General features: G+C 52.2%; 9 protein-coding genes across 9 annotated transcripts; 4 read left to right on the forward strand and 5 right to left on the reverse strand.

The window, feature by feature from the left end:
* Positions 1-145: 145 nt before the first annotated feature.
* Positions 146-3,432, reverse strand: VDAG_06602 (uncharacterized protein; the record flags this gene model as incomplete). The annotated part of the gene is made up of 7 exons (XM_009659306.1): positions 3,186-3,432; positions 2,937-3,118; positions 2,528-2,869; positions 2,334-2,466; positions 446-2,210; positions 349-378; positions 146-303 (listed from the first exon to the last, which is right to left on the reverse strand). Exons 3-7 carry the CDS (start codon positions 2,779-2,781, stop codon positions 146-148), a joined length of 2,340 nt encoding a protein of 779 aa, XP_009657601.1. The 5' UTR covers positions 2,782-2,869; positions 2,937-3,118; positions 3,186-3,432.
* Positions 3,433-4,129: 697 nt separating this feature from the next.
* VDAG_06603 (xaa-Pro aminopeptidase) lies at positions 4,130-6,542 on the forward strand (the record flags this gene model as incomplete). Its single annotated transcript, XM_009659307.1, has 4 exons — positions 4,130-4,205; positions 4,266-5,340; positions 5,414-5,675; positions 5,731-6,542. 4 exons carry the CDS (start codon positions 4,130-4,132, stop codon positions 6,154-6,156), a joined length of 1,839 nt encoding a protein of 612 aa, XP_009657602.1. The 3' UTR covers positions 6,157-6,542.
* On the reverse strand, positions 6,132-6,841 carry VDAG_06604 (uncharacterized protein). The gene is made up of 2 exons (XM_009659308.1): positions 6,572-6,841; positions 6,132-6,502 (listed from the first exon to the last, which is right to left on the reverse strand). Exons 1-2 carry the CDS (start codon positions 6,792-6,794, stop codon positions 6,309-6,311), a joined length of 417 nt encoding a protein of 138 aa, XP_009657603.1. The 5' UTR covers positions 6,795-6,841; the 3' UTR covers positions 6,132-6,308.
* Positions 6,842-7,375: 534 nt separating this feature from the next.
* Positions 7,376-8,307, reverse strand: VDAG_06605 (histone H3; the record flags this gene model as incomplete). The annotated part of the gene is made up of 3 exons (XM_009659309.1): positions 7,817-8,307; positions 7,633-7,706; positions 7,376-7,576 (listed from the first exon to the last, which is right to left on the reverse strand). Exons 1-3 carry the CDS (start codon positions 7,887-7,889, stop codon positions 7,376-7,378), a joined length of 348 nt encoding a protein of 115 aa, XP_009657604.1. The 5' UTR covers positions 7,890-8,307.
* A 337-nt stretch (positions 8,308-8,644) lies between these two features.
* Positions 8,645-10,084, forward strand: VDAG_06606 (derlin-2). The gene is made up of 2 exons (XM_009659310.1): positions 8,645-9,090; positions 9,151-10,084. Exons 1-2 carry the CDS (start codon positions 8,911-8,913, stop codon positions 9,706-9,708), a joined length of 738 nt encoding a protein of 245 aa, XP_009657605.1. The 5' UTR covers positions 8,645-8,910; the 3' UTR covers positions 9,709-10,084.
* A 338-nt stretch (positions 10,085-10,422) lies between these two features.
* Positions 10,423-11,448, forward strand: VDAG_06607 (1,2-dihydroxy-3-keto-5-methylthiopentene dioxygenase). Its single transcript, XM_009659311.1, has 4 exons — positions 10,423-10,572; positions 10,637-10,948; positions 11,006-11,065; positions 11,174-11,448. The coding sequence occupies exons 1-4, from the start codon at positions 10,543-10,545 to the stop codon at positions 11,300-11,302; spliced, it is 531 nt and encodes a 176-aa protein (XP_009657606.1). The 5' UTR covers positions 10,423-10,542; the 3' UTR covers positions 11,303-11,448.
* Positions 11,449-11,784: 336 nt separating this feature from the next.
* Positions 11,785-12,420, reverse strand: VDAG_06608 (60S ribosomal protein L29). Its single transcript, XM_009659312.1, has 4 exons — positions 12,341-12,420; positions 12,230-12,281; positions 12,058-12,160; positions 11,785-11,977 (listed from the first exon to the last, which is right to left on the reverse strand). Exons 1-4 carry the CDS (start codon positions 12,345-12,347, stop codon positions 11,948-11,950), a joined length of 192 nt encoding a protein of 63 aa, XP_009657607.1. The 5' UTR covers positions 12,348-12,420; the 3' UTR covers positions 11,785-11,947.
* A 376-nt stretch (positions 12,421-12,796) lies between these two features.
* On the reverse strand, positions 12,797-14,381 carry VDAG_06609 (peroxisomal adenine nucleotide transporter 1). The gene is made up of 4 exons (XM_009659313.1): positions 14,039-14,381; positions 13,372-13,940; positions 13,082-13,319; positions 12,797-13,020 (listed from the first exon to the last, which is right to left on the reverse strand). The coding sequence occupies exons 1-4, from the start codon at positions 14,140-14,142 to the stop codon at positions 12,891-12,893; spliced, it is 1,041 nt and encodes a 346-aa protein (XP_009657608.1). The 5' UTR covers positions 14,143-14,381; the 3' UTR covers positions 12,797-12,890.
* Positions 14,382-15,052: 671 nt separating this feature from the next.
* VDAG_06610 (calpain-7) lies at positions 15,053-17,970 on the forward strand (the record flags this gene model as incomplete). The annotated part of the gene is made up of 5 exons (XM_009659314.1): positions 15,053-15,072; positions 15,135-15,494; positions 15,555-15,792; positions 15,849-16,168; positions 16,228-17,970. The coding sequence occupies 5 exons, from the start codon at positions 15,053-15,055 to the stop codon at positions 17,873-17,875; spliced, it is 2,586 nt and encodes an 861-aa protein (XP_009657609.1). The 3' UTR covers positions 17,876-17,970.
* Positions 17,971-18,118: the final 148 nt, after the last annotated feature.

Raw genomic sequence — 18,118 nt, forward strand, 5'->3', positions numbered from 1 at the left:
GCTCACTTCTGGCACCCCCTCCGCCAATATTCTTGATGAGCGACCGAGCTAGGAGAGGGCCGAGTTGTCCAGTTGCTGTTTCAGCAGCTCTTTGTACGAAGTCATTTTCATTTCTTAGTGAGAAAAAAGACGCCTGACTTATGTCTTAGTATCGAAGCTGCATCAAGTCCCGATAATCGTCATCGTTACGTACCCAGAATTCAGCAGCGGCAGCCTTAGGTAAAGGCTCCCTGCCATCAAGGACTTGAAGTGCAAAGAGGTAGAAGAACTCCGCCGAGCCCGAGAGTCCGGGATCAAGGAAGACTGCAGGGCACTTTATAGTCAGTCTTGTCACGAATTCAATCGCACTCTGAGCTAGTTCGATATCGCTATCAGGTTCTGTGACTGGTCAGCAAAATGGTACTGGTGAGGTTCGGAAATTGGTGCGATGCAGCCGGAAGCTCACCTGGAAGCTGTTGTAAGAGCCTCGTAACCCAAGAAAACAGGTTGGAGCGAATAAGATCGAGTCCGCCACCGGGCGACTTGCCAAGCGAACTAATGAACGAGCAAGCTGCGCTCACGAAAAGGCCCAGTCGAGGCGTCGGTGGGCCTTGTTGAAGCAGGTAATTAGCTACGACATCTGGTGGGAACACGAACGGTCCAGCCTCCGATTCCGAAAAACCTGTCCTGAAGATGGTACAGATAGTCTCGACAACTTCGCCATTGTTAGGAAACGAGTGCTGCAATCGCTGGATCATAGTGATGATTCCGGACTGAGTCTCCAGTAACAATTCCCGATGGCCAACATAAGCATGGGCTTGCAGTCTCTCTGTTTCAATATCAATAGGGGCCTCTACAGGTGCTTTGAAGCCCTTTCCAATACTGACGAGGCACCTCAAGGATTTGAGCGCCAAGTGCTCCGCAACATTCGAAACGTCGTGCTCCACAAGGCACCGGTGAGAGTGCTCAATTCCAGGCGACGAGGTGGCCCGCAAACTGTCGCTGACGTCTTGCCGTACGAAGCTCAACAGGGTATCCAGGTAGCGGAGTCGTTCTTGATCATCTGGTATGGCATAGACAACAGAAGCAATGGCGCCTAGAACCCTTTCGCTTGCGAGACAGTCAATCTGCTGGCGGGTCGATAACATGCTGTACTGATCCAAGAAAGCACCTGATTCACTGGCTAGACTTTGCTGCGACGAAGAGCAGAGGCGTTGAATGGACTTGGCAGCAGGCCCGGCAAGCGCAGCGTCTGGCAAGACAGAGAACAGGAGCGTCAGGGCAGCTGGTAGGCTCGCGGTCTCACGCTCGAAGAATTCTGCGTATCGTTCAAGAAGCAATATACAGGTCTGACGCGTGCGGGGTGGCAGCCTGCTATCTGTTTGCTGCAGTGTGTGGAAAAGTGGCGATGAAAAAACCGTATGTAACGGTTCATCACATATGTCACCAGCCACGCAGTCTGCGAGTGCCCCGAGGCAGTAAGCTGCCGCTTCCAGTTCCAACCAATGTCCTGATGCCAGGCTTGAGAGCACCAAGTCCGCAAAAGAAGACACAAGACGGGACCCTATGATAGTAAAGGATGACTGTAAGAGATCTGCGACGTCTTTCCTCGCATCACCAAAAGCTATGCGGTCGGATGAGTCCCACTCAGCAAAGTCCTGGGCAGGCGGGAAGATCACCTTGCGCCAGATGCCTGAGACAACCTCCACAACATGTGACGATGCCGCAGACACCCAGGGCTGAGCCTGGTGATCATCAGAACACATGCAATCGACGAGAGTCTCTACAAAGGTAGACCAAAACTCCAGTGCAGGAACAAATATCCTATCGTCGCTGATTGGATAACCCTCCGCGTGGAGCAATCCCCGAAGCCTCGTGAGAAAGTCTTGGCTGCGGTCGCCTGTGTTCTCAATAAGCAATTGGACCTTGGAGTCGCCCAAGGCTAGCATCAACTGCCCAAACTGGACAGACTCAAAGTCAAAGTCTCCGTCAACGAGTCGCTGGTAGCGACCCCGCGCTGATTCTTCTAGTAGAAGCGAGAAGAGGGCCTCGTAGTGTGCCTCAAGAAGAAATCCGGAGTAGTTCATTAGGGTATCGGAGAGAAGCTCGGCGGCGGCTTCGAAAAGATCGGTAATCGATAGGGCTGACAGGACTGGGGGAATCAGGGAACGAAGCGACGGGATCGTCTCGTCACCTCGCGCAGCTAGCCGCTGAGAGAAAAGAATCCAAGACTATAATGACATCGAAGTCAGCATCTTGTCGCGATCGCATAAAACACAACAAGTTGCGGTGTCGCGAATTGCCGATACCATAAATCACAGACGTGGCCAGAAAGACGTTTCCGTTCGGCATACCTGTAAGGTCTTAATGCAGTCTCCTTGAAGACTGCGGCCCTCACTGGTTTGTGAGCACCCAGCTGAAAAGCAATGACTCATGAGTGCAACAACATCAGAAATGTTGCTGGCAATGGCTTCGTATATGCCTAAGCTACGCATGACAAACAGTGGGTTAGTTCGAGTCGCACCATGCGTGCGTTTTTGGAACTCACTGTTTGCTAGCATTGGCGTCAATTTTACCTGCTTCTTCGACCAATGTCCCAGCGAACCAGAGAACGGTCTGCAGCTTCCGTGAGTCGACGTCCCAGAGGATCGTCGACATCTCGGGAGGCACAGCAGTGAGTTCTACTGGCCAAGGTGACGATGAAGACATTGAAACACACAAGGATCGTATGCAGTCGGGCCAAAGGTTGGGAAAGTGAATAAAGAACGCCACCAGGGCTGATGTTAGCTTCCTCACAACCATTGTCCCTGACCCATCTGTCAGCGACGCATGTAGCCACCGTATCATATTTTGAAGGAGCTCTGATGCATCAACATTGGAGAGACTTGCGCTATGAGAGGGTTAGTGCGGGTTTTCGGGATCTTTGTTGCTCGCAAGCCGTCGTCAAGTACACACACCTCTCAGTGTTGAGTTTGACCATGATGGTCAAGGCCCCGAAGAACTTGATCTTGTCGTCTGTATGTCCAAGAAGATCGCGAGCGATTCGCCAGCCTGCCGATGATTTCTGCAGCCGATGAAGTTGTTCTTGTATATGACCTACGTTATGGAAACTGGACGGCTCATATAGAGCGAGGACAAGCTAGATGTTGTATTAGATGATCGAGCTGGATCGCATGTGTGCAAGGGTAGCTGCCTCGCGTACTCACTGCCTCGACATCCTGAAGAGATGGTGATAGCGATTCTCCCATGGTGATGATCGCAAGCGTCGGTGATTCATCCAATGATCTCCTGGGCACGGAGTAGTAAGGTATGATCACTCTTCCCTTCGGCCATTCGGCAGGTGAAGGATGAGTTGAGAGCAAAAATGCAAGCTCAAGGTCGGGCCTATCGCTCCCTACCGTGATCCAAAATGTAACGTAAGGGTCTGGCTGCAGATTCGAGACGATAGGCGGTGCACAATTGCTGGCTGGCAAAGCAAACGTGATTTCAACGGCGGAGATCAGGCTAGCTTTGCATGTGCCCTCCTCTGCTCACGGCGGGGTTTGGACGTGTGGACGTAGCTCCTGGGGCTTAGTCTATCTTGTCTTGCCTCCTCAGATTTCCGCTTCCGGCCGTGTGTCGGGGCATACAGTGCAAGGTCGAGTGATGAAGTTTGGATAGGTACATTGGGCACCTTACTGTCTGTCTGGGGAGGCAGCTGAAGCAAGCCAGTGGGGTCGAGATTTGTCCCAATGTGGATGCCAGAGGGTCCATTGACTTTGTGGGTATATCTCTGAACCCGTGTATGCATGAAGGCGTGTGTTGCCTGGAATGATCCGAAAGCACAGGCAACCTACCTACCTAGGTAGGTAGGTGCCTTAGGTAACTAGCGGTGCGCAGTCCATACCCCCTCACAAGATCATCTCAGTATCTGCGAACAACCCAATATCACTGAGCCTGGGTTCCCTCTTGGCAGGGGCAGTTGATCCATCTTTATCACATGTTAGGGAAGGCCTTGCAGAGCTATACGTTGCGCCGGGCATCTCGTGGCATACTTATCTTGGCTTCTGGGACTGCTCTCGCCAATTTTCAGTGTTCCTCCTTTCCGATTCCGATATTGACTCACAAAACCCTTAAACGCCATTCTCGATCCCTGACCTCAGTGCCGATCATGGAGAGAGTCGATACGTCTGGTCGTCTCTCGAAACTGAGAGAGCTTATGAAAGCTCATTCAATCGACGTGTATGGTAAGTCTTGACCGGTCCGATCTCTCGTCCGTGGCGCAGGGTATAACGTGAATATCTTAGTTGTTCCCTCAGAAGATAGCCATTCTTCGGAGTACATAGCGGCCTGCGATGCGCGGCGGGAGTTCATCAGCGGCTTTAGCGGCTCTGCCGGCTGTGCAGTGATCACACTCGACAAGGCCGCTCTTGCTACTGACGGCAGATATTTCAACCAAGCCTCGAAGCAGCTGGACCACAACTGGCTATTGCTCAAGCAGGGTCTCCAGGATGTCCCTACATGGCAAGATTGGTCCGCAGAACAGTCCGCCGGCGGGAAAACAGTTGCTGTGGATCCAGAACTCATTACCGCAGCTGCAGCCAAGAAGCTGGCATCAAAGATCCAAAAGTTCGGTGGCAGTGAGCTGGTTGCCTTAGAACGCAACCTTGTTGACATAGTCTGGGGAAAGGATCGCCCTGACCGCCCGAGGAATCCCGTGGTGATCCTAGACACGGCGTTCTCGGGGAAGAACGTCGAGACCAAGCTGAGAGATCTGCGTCAAGAGCTTGCGAAGAAGGACTCACTTGGCATGGTAGTGTCTATGCTGGACGAGATTGCCTGGCTCTTGAATCTGCGCGGCAGCGACATTCCTTACAACCCCGTCTTCTTCTCTTACGCCGTCATCACTCTCGATACTGCCACACTATTTATTGACGACACCAAACTCCACTCCGACAGCCTTGAATACCTGAGAAAGAATGGGATTGTAACCAAGCCCTATTCTTGTATTTTCGATAACGTTAAAGCCTTGAAGTCCTCGAAAGGTGTGCAGGGTAGAGAAAAACGAACTCTTCTCTCGAGCAAGGCATCCTGGGCTTTGAAGCGGGCACTTGGCGGCGATGACCTCGTTGAGGAGGTGCGCAGTTTCATCGGAGATGCGAAGGCCGTAAAAAACGAAGCTGAATTGGCAGGCATGAGGGCTTGCCACATCAGAGACGGCATTGCGCTCATTGAATACTTCGCCTGGCTCGAAGACCAGTTGGTGGCCAAGAGAACCGTGCTGGATGAGGTGGAGGCGGCAGACAAACTCGAGCAGCTCCGGCAGAAGCAAGCGAATTATGTCGGATTGTCATTTGACACAATCTCATCCACAGGCGCCAAGTACGTTCCCCACCCTGCGTTCTGCGCCCCGTTTGAGATCTTTATCGTGATATATACTGACTCTTCCCAAAAGCGCTGCTGTGATCCACTACAAACCTGAGCGTGGCTCGTGCCCAGCCATCGACCCTGAAGCAATCTACCTCTGCGACTCGGGGGCTCAGTATCTCGATGGGACAACCGATGTGACTCGTACTGTTCACTTCGGCTGTCCCACAGCAGCCGAGAAGCTGGCCTATACGCTTGTATTGAAGGGGAACATTGCACTAGATAGCGCAATATTCCCAAAGGGAACGACAGGGTTTGCACTGGACTGCCTGGCGCGGCAGCACTTATGGGTAAGCTTCATCCTCGACATGAAGAGAACTGCGCTGACAAGTACTCTTTTCTCAGCGGGAAGGTCTAGACTACAGGCACGGAACTGGGCACGGTGTTGGGTCATACCTGAATGTGCACGAGGGTCCAATCGGAATCGGTACCAGGGTCCAGTTCGCAGAGGTATCACTCGCTTCTGGAAACGTTGTCTCCATCGAACCAGGTTTCTACGAAGACGGTGCATTCGGCATCCGTATCGAGAACCTCGCTATTGTCAAGGAGGTTCAGACCCAGCACTCCTTCGGTGACAAGCCTTACCTCGGATTCGAACACGTCACGATGGCTCCTTACTGCAAGAACCTTATCGACATCAATATTTTGACCACGACAGAGAAAGAGTGGCTTAATGCCCATAACACGGACATTTTCAACAAGACAAAGGATGCTTTCAAGGACGACGCCTTAACCCTTGCATGGCTGACTAGAGAAACGCAGCCCATCTGAAACTGGCAAGATGTGTGTAGCTTACTAGAGCACTATGGAGCTATTCCATCAGAACCGCGCAAACGCCGCTAGTGTAAATGTAGCAGCGAATGACAACCGAAATACTGCATTGTTGAACGGCTGGTTTAGTATGACCCGGCTCAGCCGCTGCCTCAGCCCGAGCAGCTCGGGAATATCAACCCCCCATCGGTGTACGACCTACAGTGCTTTGTTTTAATCGAGTATATGACATCGGGGATTCTCTTCCTCTCCCACAATAAACTTACGTGCAATGTGAGCATGGCCAGGCCAGATACGAAGACGATGGCCTGGGAAAAGAATCCTACGACCAGACCGGCGCCGAAACCTGCCCAAGTTAGATCACCGTCTGTGCCAATTCCTGCCAAGCTCTGTTTGATGCCACTCCAGCTCATACCTGCCATGCTACCCCGAGAACAATCCCTCACGAAGTCGGCATTCAGTGTTCCCCGAGTCGAATGTGAAGGCGGTGTCCGCTTATTGTTTGAACTGGTCGTAAGTTTGTTCTGCGAATCGAGCCTGAATGCACGTCGGCATTGCAGAGAATAGGTTAAGCCCAAGCCTGTGCCAGCTTGTAGTGGTAGACGCCATCTGAAGGGCGTGACGGGAAAGCGGTGCATGACTAAAGAAGCAGGTCTGTATGACGGTCTGAGAGGCAGATTTAGTTGATGCTACAAAATGGATGTCAGAGCGGAGGTAGTGCCAGCACCTTTTATCAAGTGCTCGTTGACTGTGGAATGAGACCTATGGTGACGTAGTACGGTTGGCCAAGCGCCAGTCACGCTCCGGGTAAGGTACGGTACCCCAAGAAACTTAAATCGCACTTGGTCACCAATCCTTGTTGCAACATGAGCAGTCACTGCTCAGGCATTCTCTGCGAGCTTCACGTGTGTCAGTTGACTTCATCGATGCACTACGAAATCGAGCATCCGCCTTGTAAATGAAATCATGTGGGAATACTTTACCCCAGCCACAGACCTGGCCTTACTCTCCGGAACGCCTAGTAGGAAGGGGGAAACTTAACGACAATGACCGAATTGAACGTTCCCAGGCCCGTCGTTTTCTCGCCTTCACTCAACGTCGCCTCCAACGGAACCAACATAGGGTATATGTAAATGAGAACATAGCGTTCCCTTCTCAACAGATTCCTCCCCTAAGCCCACAACCCAGGATCCATCATATCACCTCATCTCAATTCAACTCACGCCCCTCGTATCCTTCGTGCCAACTGTATGTCCTTTTGCATGATGGTTACTCGTTTGGCATGTATCGCACAGAGATTGGTGTCTTCAAAGAGATGCACCATGAAAGCCTCCGCAGCCTCCTGGAGTGCCAAAATTGCTTGCGACTGCCAGCGCATCTCCTCGTCACGCGGTCGACACGACATCGCGATTTCTCTGACCTGTCAACGCGATCAGCACAATTCTATCCTGCCCCCCCGGAACAGAATGCACCCACCAGTCGGGCAAATGGAAGCTTTCGCAATAACAAATCGGTGCTGCTTTGGTACTTCCGGATTTCGCGGAGCGCTACTGTACCAGGGCGATATCTTCGTTTCGCACGATGCGGAACAGGGTCACCAGCTGGATCCAGGTCAGGTTAGCTTGGAGGTGAACATCTCATAAAGATCGGTCCAACTTACGTTGCACATCGCTAAGTCGAGACTTTCGCCTACCGGCGTCCGACTTTCTGCTGGTACCTGAGCGTGGTGGCATGGTTCAGGACAAGTGCTGATGTATCGGCGTGAAGGCGCGTGAGTTTTCGGAGAGGTCGAAGCGTGAAGAGCATGAGATAGTGATGTCGTACGCAGTTGATTGCTACAGAGTTCGTCCCGTCCAGGCGAAATGCTTGGTTTTTTGGAGGTGGTGAGGATTGTGTCGTTGCGATGCCGAGGCGCGAAAAGACGCGACGCGACAGGTCCGTTCCAGCCAGAGGCAAGCCTGTTGGGAGCGCGTATCTGAGACGGGTCCGTCTGGCACGCCGTTCGTGGTAAGGTAATAAGAATTGCAGCTTCGAATGGTACTCGTCGCTTCAAGCGGTGACCGCAATAACAGTCTCAATGGGGGTAGAGAATCTGGGGATGGTATCAACCCGTCTAAAGGGTTCCTGAAGCCCTCGAAGTACAATTAGCGCGCTGGGCCATATGGGTTGGCTGGGTACCAGCCACACGGATTTTCGATGAGGAACATGAAGGAGAATACTACCATGTAACTCGGCGCGCGCGCGCGCGTGTTGTCGCGCACGGACATATAATCTGAACGCGTCCCCTAATTAAGGGCCCCAGGGCAGCAATGTCGCCATAATTGCATGCATGCTCTGAACCATCGGTTCAAGTGATATGCAAGTACATGTAGATTAAGTATCCTTACCCATCTGCCGGGGCGCGACCTGATGGCGCTAAATTGTGGCGGGGCCCAATGTGTTATCTTTCACCTTCCGTCATAATCCTGGCTCGATCAAGAACACCAAGCGGCATTGCAGGTGCGCCCTCCCGGATGCTGAAGCGGCCACCTCACCATTACTCCGATCTATGCCCAGTCTCATTGCACCACAACCGACGAAGACCTTGGTTTTTGGAGCGCATTCCAACAATTTTAACCTTCTGCAACCCATACGATTGTTACTATATTCCGTCACGTCTCAGCGGGAAGCTATCGTGCAATCATCGCAAGCCAGCCCGGGCAATGACCGCTGATTCTCGCAGGGCTGCAGCAGTGCCGAAACAAATTGAAAGAGATGGACCAAATGATGGGAGATGGTGGAAGACTTCCGCTTGAAACATGGTTCTGGGAGATGCCGATATGCACTAGGTGGTGGACTACTGCCACACTATTGACCAGTGCTCTCGTGCAGTGTCAGATGGCAACACCTTTCCAACTATTTTACAGTTTTCGCGCAGTATTCGTCAAATCGCAGGTGGGGTCATTTTCCCGAGCAATTGTTGGTGGTCATCAAGCTAATACTTCTGTTCATTAGTACTGGCGGCTATTGACGACCTTCCTATACTTCGGGCCGTTTTCCTTGGATCTTCTATTTCACGTCTACTTCCTCCAGCGCTATGCCCGGCTCTTAGAAGAGTCATCAGGTCGCTCTCCCGCGCATTTCTCCTGGCTACTCATGTACGCCATGACAAGTCTTATTCTTCTCTCGCCTCTGGTGTCAATGCCATTCCTGGGACATCCGCTGTCCTCGACACTCGTTTACATCTGGTCTCGACGTAATCCCGACACAAGGTTGAGCTTTCTAGGGCTCCTCGTATTCACCGCGCCATATCTCCCGTGGGTACTGATGGCTTTCAGCTTAGTTCTCCATGGGTCTGTTCCGAAGGACGAGATTATGGGCGTGGTCATTGGGCACATATGGTACTTCTTCACTGATGTCTACCCACCCCTGCATAATGGCTCACGCCCTTTTGACCCACCTGGCTGGTGGCGACGAATCTTTGAGAGGAGACCAGCCAACGAAGCTGTGGACGGCCCAAACAACGACATACTGGCCATGGGTGCCCCTGAACTTGCTGCAGAGGTTCTATGAGCGTCTCGTCGGCGCCAATACGACGGGCTAGGCGAATAAATAAAGTGGCGTGAGCGGCGGAAGAACAATAGGATCGCGGTGTTAACAGTCCTTTCGATCATGGTGTCCTGAATCAAATGACAGTTTCACCTCCCCAACGAGTGGTTGAACAGAGGTCTGACAGGCCGTAAGATAGCTCCAGTGGAGAGAGATACTCGTGCGAGGTGATGCAGAATGCATGCTTTCGCCTTGCTCCATGCTACGGCAGCGGAGCTTATGACCGAGAGACCGATTACAGCCCGGTTGACTTGGCAGACAACGATAACATGAACGTCAGCAAGGCAACCTAGCGAATTTTTCCTAGGTAGTTCAACTAGCTCTTGCACAAATCATTCATGCTGAAATCTGCACTGTAGTGGTATTGTGATATGGGTAACTCTCTGGCAATCCTTATAATATCCTGACAAAAGCAAGTTAGAAAGTCCGTGTTGCAGAGCGATGGCGATAATGTTGCGTGAAAGTCGATATCCTACGTAGGCGGCTGCTGTGTCGTATAGAACCTCAATTGCCTGCAACTGCCATTGAAGAGCACACGTGGAGCAATCCGAACTGTGGATGCTAGTACCTGAGGAGGGGCAAGGCACCACAACCAGCTTGGGCTCTGATGGCGTCATTTCAAAGTTACCTTAGGTATAGGTATCTTAGATAAGGCGCCGACCCCACCACAAAAGTTGCGCTCACACAACTGACGTCCACCATCAATCGTGACGAATGATCAGCCTTCATGCCCTTCCCTCAGCATCCCCATCAACCACATTAATTACCGTAATCTTGGGCCGACGCTAACCCGCAACGATGAAAGCCTACTGGTTTGACAACCTGCCTGTAAGCCGACTTTCAAGCAACGTCTTTCGTGAGATTGGTCGACTGATAACAACTTCGCGAGCAGGGTGACCAACGGCTTCCCCATGATTCTGGAAACGCTGTCGACGAGGAGGGGCTAAAGCAACTCGGCGTCTACTATCACAATATAACAGACATTGAAGGGGTGAACCAGCTGGCCGCAAAGAGAGGCTACAAGAACCGCGACGAGATCATTGTTTCTCCAGAGAAGATGGGTGATGTGTATGAGGACAAAGTCAAGAGTTTTTTCAACGAACATCTTCACGAGGACGAGGAGATCAGGTATGTCCGCGATGGGCGAGGATACTTTGATGTCCGCAGTCGTGACGATGAATGGGTGCGGATCCGCGTGGAGAAGGTACCAGATCACCTACTTGAGAAGTTGCATGTTTGGGTCAGACTAATTCTTCGTTAGGATGACTTGATTATCCTACCGCCTGGTATATACCATCGGTTCACAACAGATGAAACGAATGTAAGTTCACACGCGTGCCCGCAGTCCAGCCCAGCCTCACAGACCACACCTTAGCCCCTCTCCCTCTCACCTCCATGCCTAGTCGCTCCATGCTCAACATGTCCACAGTACATAAAAGCAATGAGGCTTTTCAAAGACGAACCCAAGTGGACTCCACTGAACCGGTCATCTGACCTGGACGCAAACCCTCATCGTCAGCAGTATAGTAGGGAATACCTGGCAAGCCCGACGGCTTGATGACAAAACGGTAGTCCGGGGCGAACAGTATACCGACGTACCCACCTCGTAGGTGATCGCAAAGCAGAGCCAGCCTTGTCTCTTTACTCCGAAGAGGGTTTACACAGCATGCAGAGAGACGAGGTTCAATAATACACAATTCCATCACAAGCTCAACCTTGCCGCTGGCAAGGCCACCGAAGCCAACTCGCGAGGCTCCGCGCTCCAAGAGGACCCATGCCTTGTAACCATAGCGTTACCTGCTTAAGCTGCGTCCAACATGTGCCACTTCGTTCACAAGTAGTGCTGTAGCTGGACCACATGACGTCCTGTCCAGCGTTGCGCTTTCATTTTGTACCAGATAGAGTTCATGACTGATGAGTGAGGATGCAAGGTCATAAATTGGTTGTCTGGGAGGGCGCGCATAATCGTGAGTATCGGCTGCCTCTGGAGATAGATGGGGTATTCACAGTCAATCGAGTTCACACAATCGGTCCTTGGATGACTGAAAACGGCCGTGCTCTGTTTAGGCTCGGTCTTGGATTCTTCTGGTGACAAGGCTTTACGCGCCGCTGCCTTGGTGGTCTCGTAATTTTGACCCCTACCGCCGTACGCCATCATTTCGTGCGAGAAAGCCCCATTTTCATCTTCGCAGTCCAGGGAGCTTCAAGCCTTGTCAGCCTCCCTCTTCTCCTTCTGTTAAAGCGCAAGATGTTAGCGTTGATCTATTTTTTGTTGGCCGGAGGGGATGTTATGTCCCGGTGGAAGCCTCGTACCAGGGCCCTGGCGGTGCCGTGAAGAGCATGACGGTGGTTGCGACGGAACTTAGGGTCAGTGCCCTTGAGCGAAGGGTACCTGGCCGTCTTGGGCTTCTTGATCCTGTAGGTAGGAATGGTGTCAGTACCTCTGTTTGCGCAATGCAACCTGTCGAAATAGTTCTCAACGTACCCGTTACGGTGCGCCTTGCGCGACTGGTTATGCTGCGAGGAGTTCTTGGACTCTGTCGTTTTTGTTAGAATGATGTACAGACAAGATGCGATTCGTTTACACTTGACATACTGGCCATTGCTGCGACTGTACTCCTGCTTAGATGGTGTCGGGTTGAGGGATAAGGGCGTCGTCAATTGCGAGGGTCGATTACAGATCGAATAGCCTTCTGCTGGTGGTTGTGGGGAGAGATTTCCATGCCCTAAGATCTTTCGCTTACCTAATACACACTCGCCTACATCTGAGAACCAAGCCGCAACTCGGATTGATAGAGTAGCAGCTGACATAAGGCACTATCTGTGTACATAGTACGTACTTAACCAGCGCAACCATGGGTGCCCGTGTTACCTTTATTTCAGGCTCACTTATTAGTAAGAATCCCCGTTGTGGCTTTTCGTCATTCAAGTAGGGTCATTGCGGTTCTGGTTTCAATACTCCTATCTAACTAACCAAGACCAAAAAGACCACCAAGACAAGGAATATGGCGCATGCACGTGAAGTGAACCACACAGACAAGTCCCCGGGAAATACTTAATTGAAAGTTTAGGTCTTACAGAGCTACGTATATGTTCACAACCGATATCCTCGCAATGCGCAATTCTTCGCGAATGCTGGCATTCGCTCATCGGGAAACAAGAGGCTTGACTTGCGACACCTGTTGCAGTAGCCCTCCGCTTTGCGAGTTCTTTTCGAGTTGCTTTGCACGCATTGTCTTGAGATAACGCAGAAACAAGACAAACATCAACTCCATGCTATAATTTAGATCGTTAGTCAGATGTATATATACTAATACGGTTCGTCAGTGGCGCTTACCGTTCCTTGGTCATCATGAGAATCCCCTGCACAAGCAGTCCCTTTAGTATCTGAGGCGCGATGCCCTTGAACAGACCAAGTGGCCCTTCTCGCTCCAGGATGAATTGCATCACCTCAATGAAGCTGCTGAATGGCTTTCCCTGTCTTTCCGGGGGTGGGCGAGATTGTAACCCGACCTTGGCAACAATCAGAGGTTGCGTAGCCAGTGTTGCAAGCGACTTGGACATGGCTCCGAGCACTTGCAGGCGTTAGTTAGATACAGTCCACGTCGCTTCACGCTTGCCACTTACAGAAAGCTTCCCACGGCTTAAGACTGCTTTTCCCAGGGAATATAACCTCTTTCAGCCTCTCATAAGCCCCATAGGTGATGGCAGGGTTCACTACCAACACCAAGCTAGCCTTGAGGCCCCTCCACAGGCCGAAGACGCCATCACTGCCCTCAACAACTTCCCGTCCCGTCTCCCAGAAACCCTTTCGTTCGCCCTTGCGTTGGGTTTGCTGCCTTGTAGTGACCACTGCAACTGGTATTGTGCATAGCTGGGCCACAGCACCAGCGACCGCACCCAGTGCAAGTTCGGTGATGGTAGAAGGAGGAGCCGTTGTTTTGGCTGATTTGATATAGAATGTTCGGACAATGGAATACCAGTAGAAGTAGGCAAAGTTTGTGGAGGCCACACCAAGAAGTGACCCGCTCATGCCTGCGTACAGGCCTTGAATGCCATCTTCCGCAGCAATCTTTGAAAGGGCATCCCACGTTGAACTATAGTGCGGCTCGACGGCTCCGGCGGCGACAACGGGCACATTGCCTGTTTCCTTGATTGGCCGTGCTTTGACCTGTACCTGTAGTCTTGTTTTGACTCTTTAGAGGCACCAACCAGTCAACTTCACAATTCATGCAGAGCTGCGAGAAAGAGAGGACGAGCCGCCCCAAGTAATGGGCGTGGTGCAAGAACTCACATATCGAGAGGGTAGACAAGAGCATTCGCCAGAACGGCACCTGAAGCGCCTGCGACGGCGCGGCCCCATGGGGCGAGATTGACGGGCTTCGACTGTGCGGCCATGTCGTTCTGCTATGTGGTGGGTAATGTACCGAGAAGCTGGTCGCAAGATGTTTCAATTGGTATCCCCGCGAATTGAGGTAGCTCGCGCTGGCTGGCCGACCTCGGTTCGTTGCACGCCTGCGATCAGTCTGACGCAACGGGGGATAGATAACGAAGTGTGTCGGGCGATGTAGATGGCTTGCGATGAAACATCAAAGAATGTCTACCTAGGGTGTCTGCGACCTAGACACCCGGTACCCAAGAGGCGCGCAAACCAGCTTTAACTCCAGGAAGGGTGACGTCGGGTGTTGGGTGTCGACCTCGGCCTCAAGAGCCGTCTCGTGCTCGGTTATTAGATCTCAGGTCCCATAGCGCCCGCACGTCACTTGGTACTCGCTGTGCAGTAGATAAGGGGGGCGAAATGCCGGTTGCACATCCGCCAGAGAGAAGGCACCATAGTAGTTCGGGGCGGGGGACCTCGGCTACGACAACGCACCATGCGACCCGCTTTATTTGTTGTCTCAAACGAGACATTTCGACCAACTGAAAGTATGTCTCTAATGTGCTTGATCGGTGTAAAAGTATCACCCTTCCGCAACTCGTCACGTCAAGCTCACCCCACTGTGCACGGGGCTGCATCAAGAGTCGTATAGAGGGGTCTGCGCCTATTCAGATTCACCAGGCTATCAGGCCCGCCCTCAGTACCTATTGAACCTCCTGCGCATCTTCGATCGGAGCTCTTGCGGACCCCCTTATCTCTTCTAAATACATATCTTGTTAGACAAGAGGCTCCTGACGCCTCAGCTAGTGGCATTCAGCCTTGAGCCTGATACTGAAACACAATTGGCGCTTGCCGGCGTGTGTGTTGGTCGGTATTGAGTCGGTTTCTTGTTTCGCCAGCTCATGTATACAGGTTATCAGGTCATGAACAATGCCGAGCATCTCGCAACAGTAAGACTGACTTTTGACCGTTCATTTGGGACATCGTTCTTACAGGTGACTGGCATTCAAAGGCTGACTTGGCTGCAGAGTGAGGAGCAACTGTCACGGCAGGCCAACCGCGACAGTAAGCAGGCTCTGCAACACGCGATTGCTGCCGCAGACTTCTACATGAAGGCCTATACCGAGGCAACCAATGCGACTGACCGTCTTCGCCTGCGGCGAAAATGTCGAGAGATGATCACGTGGGCTGAGCAGCTCAAGTCCAAAGAGTCCGGCGGCACTTTATCTCCGCCTACGTACCGCAAGATCACGGGCGAAGAGGAGACCATTCTTCGGAAATCATCCTACTTACATGCCTGTTTGTTTCCGCCTTGGAAGTCCGACCCAAGTGATGATGTATTTGAACTTACCGCAGGGGATCCGCCATACACGTCAGTACTCCAGAATATTGTTTAAACGTTTGAGGTCCTGATCAGCAACATGACATGTAGGGATCATACCGAGTATGCTATGTCCCATCAGCAAAACAATATTCTGGGAGGCTGGGAGCGACCTGCCACTCTTGTCGGCTCTCTATTACACACCGATGAGCCATTCGACGGTACCGCTGCACTGATGGCCGCAAGTGGCGACAGTGACCTAGTCCAGGATATAACGACGGACTGTTCTGTAGTAGCTAGCCTTTGTGCAGCTATGGATGTTCTTGTCGCAAAGTCGCGAGGCAAGCCGGTGCGTCTACCTGAATATCTATCACTTGCGTTGTCCCTGACATTTCGTGGAAAAAGCTTCTCTCACGCCTTATGTTTCCGTACGACCACACCAACGATCGTCCAAAGCTATCGCAGTCTGGGAAATACATATTCCGCATGCATTTCAATGGTTGCTTTCGTGAGGTAGTTATCGATGATCGACTGCCCGTATCACGAGCTGGCATTGACCGTAACTTATTCGTTGTTGACCGTCGTAATCCTGATTTGCTCTGGCCAGCACTTATGGAGAAAGCATATTTAAAAGTGCGGGGAGGTTATGACTTTCCCGGCAGCAACTCAGGTACAGATCTTTGGGTACTGACGGGTTGGATACCTGAGCAACTATTCCTCCAGAGGTAGGCGTTGCATGGGACAAGCAGATGGAGCTTTGACTCGAGCTAACAATTAGATCTAGCGAGGACGTGGATCTCAACCAAACCTGGAGTCGTATGCTGCAGTGTCATAAAGAAAGAGACCTCATCATCACGTTGGGTACGGGACGCCTTACACACACCGAAGAGGACGCTCTGGGACTCGTTGGAGAGCATGATTACGCTGTGTTGAGGCTCGAGGAAGTGAACGGCGCTCGACGCCTCTTGGTCAAGAATCCGTGGTGCGACGGTCTCGTCTGGAAAGGAGCCGAACTCAGAGAACACTCGCGTTCCACTGCGAATCCTCCATCGATCGGGAGTGCCGGGGGCGCACATCTTGAAATGACAAGCACTGCGCCGTCACGCGGTACGTTTTGGATATCTCTTGAGGAAGTTGCCCAGAATTTCGAGTCCATGTATCTCAACTGGAACCCGAGCTGCTTCGGCCGTCGTCAGGACCATCACTTCACGTGGCACGTTCCCGCCAAGAGCTGGAGTGGCACATTCGCGCACAACCCACAGTACTCCATATGTTCAAGCACTAGCGACACGGTCTGGATTCTTCTTAGTAGGCATTTTGCAGACGCCGAACTAAGCATTGCGCGGAATCAAAGGTCAGGGTCGCTAGCCTCCGTTGCTAGACGTCTCGGCTACACCAGCATTTCGATATTCGACAATGGAGGTAAACGAGTGCAAGAGATCGGAGGAGCATTATACCGTGGCCCCTATGTCGACTCCCCCCAGACTCTGGCCAAGTTTGCCCTTGATGCAGGGAAAACGTACACTGTTGTCATGGCGCACGAAGAGCTGCCCCTGAATGAGTATTCTTGCACATTCTCTTTCTTCTCGGCCACAGATCTTAAGATAGGACCAGCCGAAGAGGCTATGCGTCATTACCGAGAGCTTTCCAGCTCATGGACGCGGAGGTCGGCGGGCGGCAACGCTTCTTCTCCTACTTACTCGGCAAACCCGCAGTTTAGCATCACCATCTCACGGTCAACGCCACTTTCGATCCTGCTAACGACTGGTAGTCGTGACATCGCCGTCCACACGGACCTCGTGTGGTCATCGGGCAAGCGCGTATCTTCAATTGGGAGAAAGGATGTTGTTGCAAGCTCTGGAGACTATCGTTGCGGCAGCGCGCATTCGCACGTTGCAAACCTCGAAGCCGGTACCTACGTCATTGTCTGCTCAACTTTCGAGCCAGGGCAACTGTCCGATTTTGCGATACGAATCGGGACCATGATCGAATGTGCCGTACGTCCTGTACCAGGGGACGGCGCAGGACTGCTATGCACTCGGCTGCCGGCACTCGAATTTGCTGCAGGCGAAGAGCGCAAGCGAGCCAGTATCACGGCGCCTCGCCTTACGAGAGCATACGCGTCAGCCCGCTGCCCCGTGCTGTCGGACGAGAACGGGCAACACATCTCTCATGCTGCCATTCGCATAGTAGTCATGTATGGCCGTGGGCCGAATGCGTCTATACATGCCATTTCGTGCGAAGGGGAGTTTCGAGATCCGACTACCGCCGTGAGGACGCCCGAGTTCGATCTCGAGCCTGATCGGATCCGACTCGAGAGTTTGTGGATTGTGATAGAGCAGCTAGGAAGTCATCGTGCATGGAGTGGCATCGAGGTTGAGATCCTTGGCGACAACCTCATTCGCTACAGCCCGTGGGAGGATCTGGACTGACCAAGTAAATATTTGCATTCGCCAAGTGCTCGTCTCACTGGTGCTTTCGCTTTCGAGGTTCTGTAGCAATTCGGGCCCCATGATTGTGGACAAAGTCTTTTTTGCCTTTGTGTTAAACGTGCGCGATGAGCCTTCGAGACCATTGAGGTCATGCAGCGTACGCTTGGTAACCAAGTCGTGACAAGCAGGAGCGGACAGAGAAACAAGACGTCAAGATGCCCGTCATTCTGATGACATAAATCA

The sequence above is a fragment of the Verticillium dahliae genome, genomic scaffold (assembly GCF_000150675.1).
Source record: "Verticillium dahliae VdLs.17 supercont1.14 genomic scaffold, whole genome shotgun sequence".
Lineage (NCBI taxonomy): Eukaryota > Fungi > Ascomycota > Sordariomycetes > Glomerellales > Plectosphaerellaceae > Verticillium > Verticillium dahliae.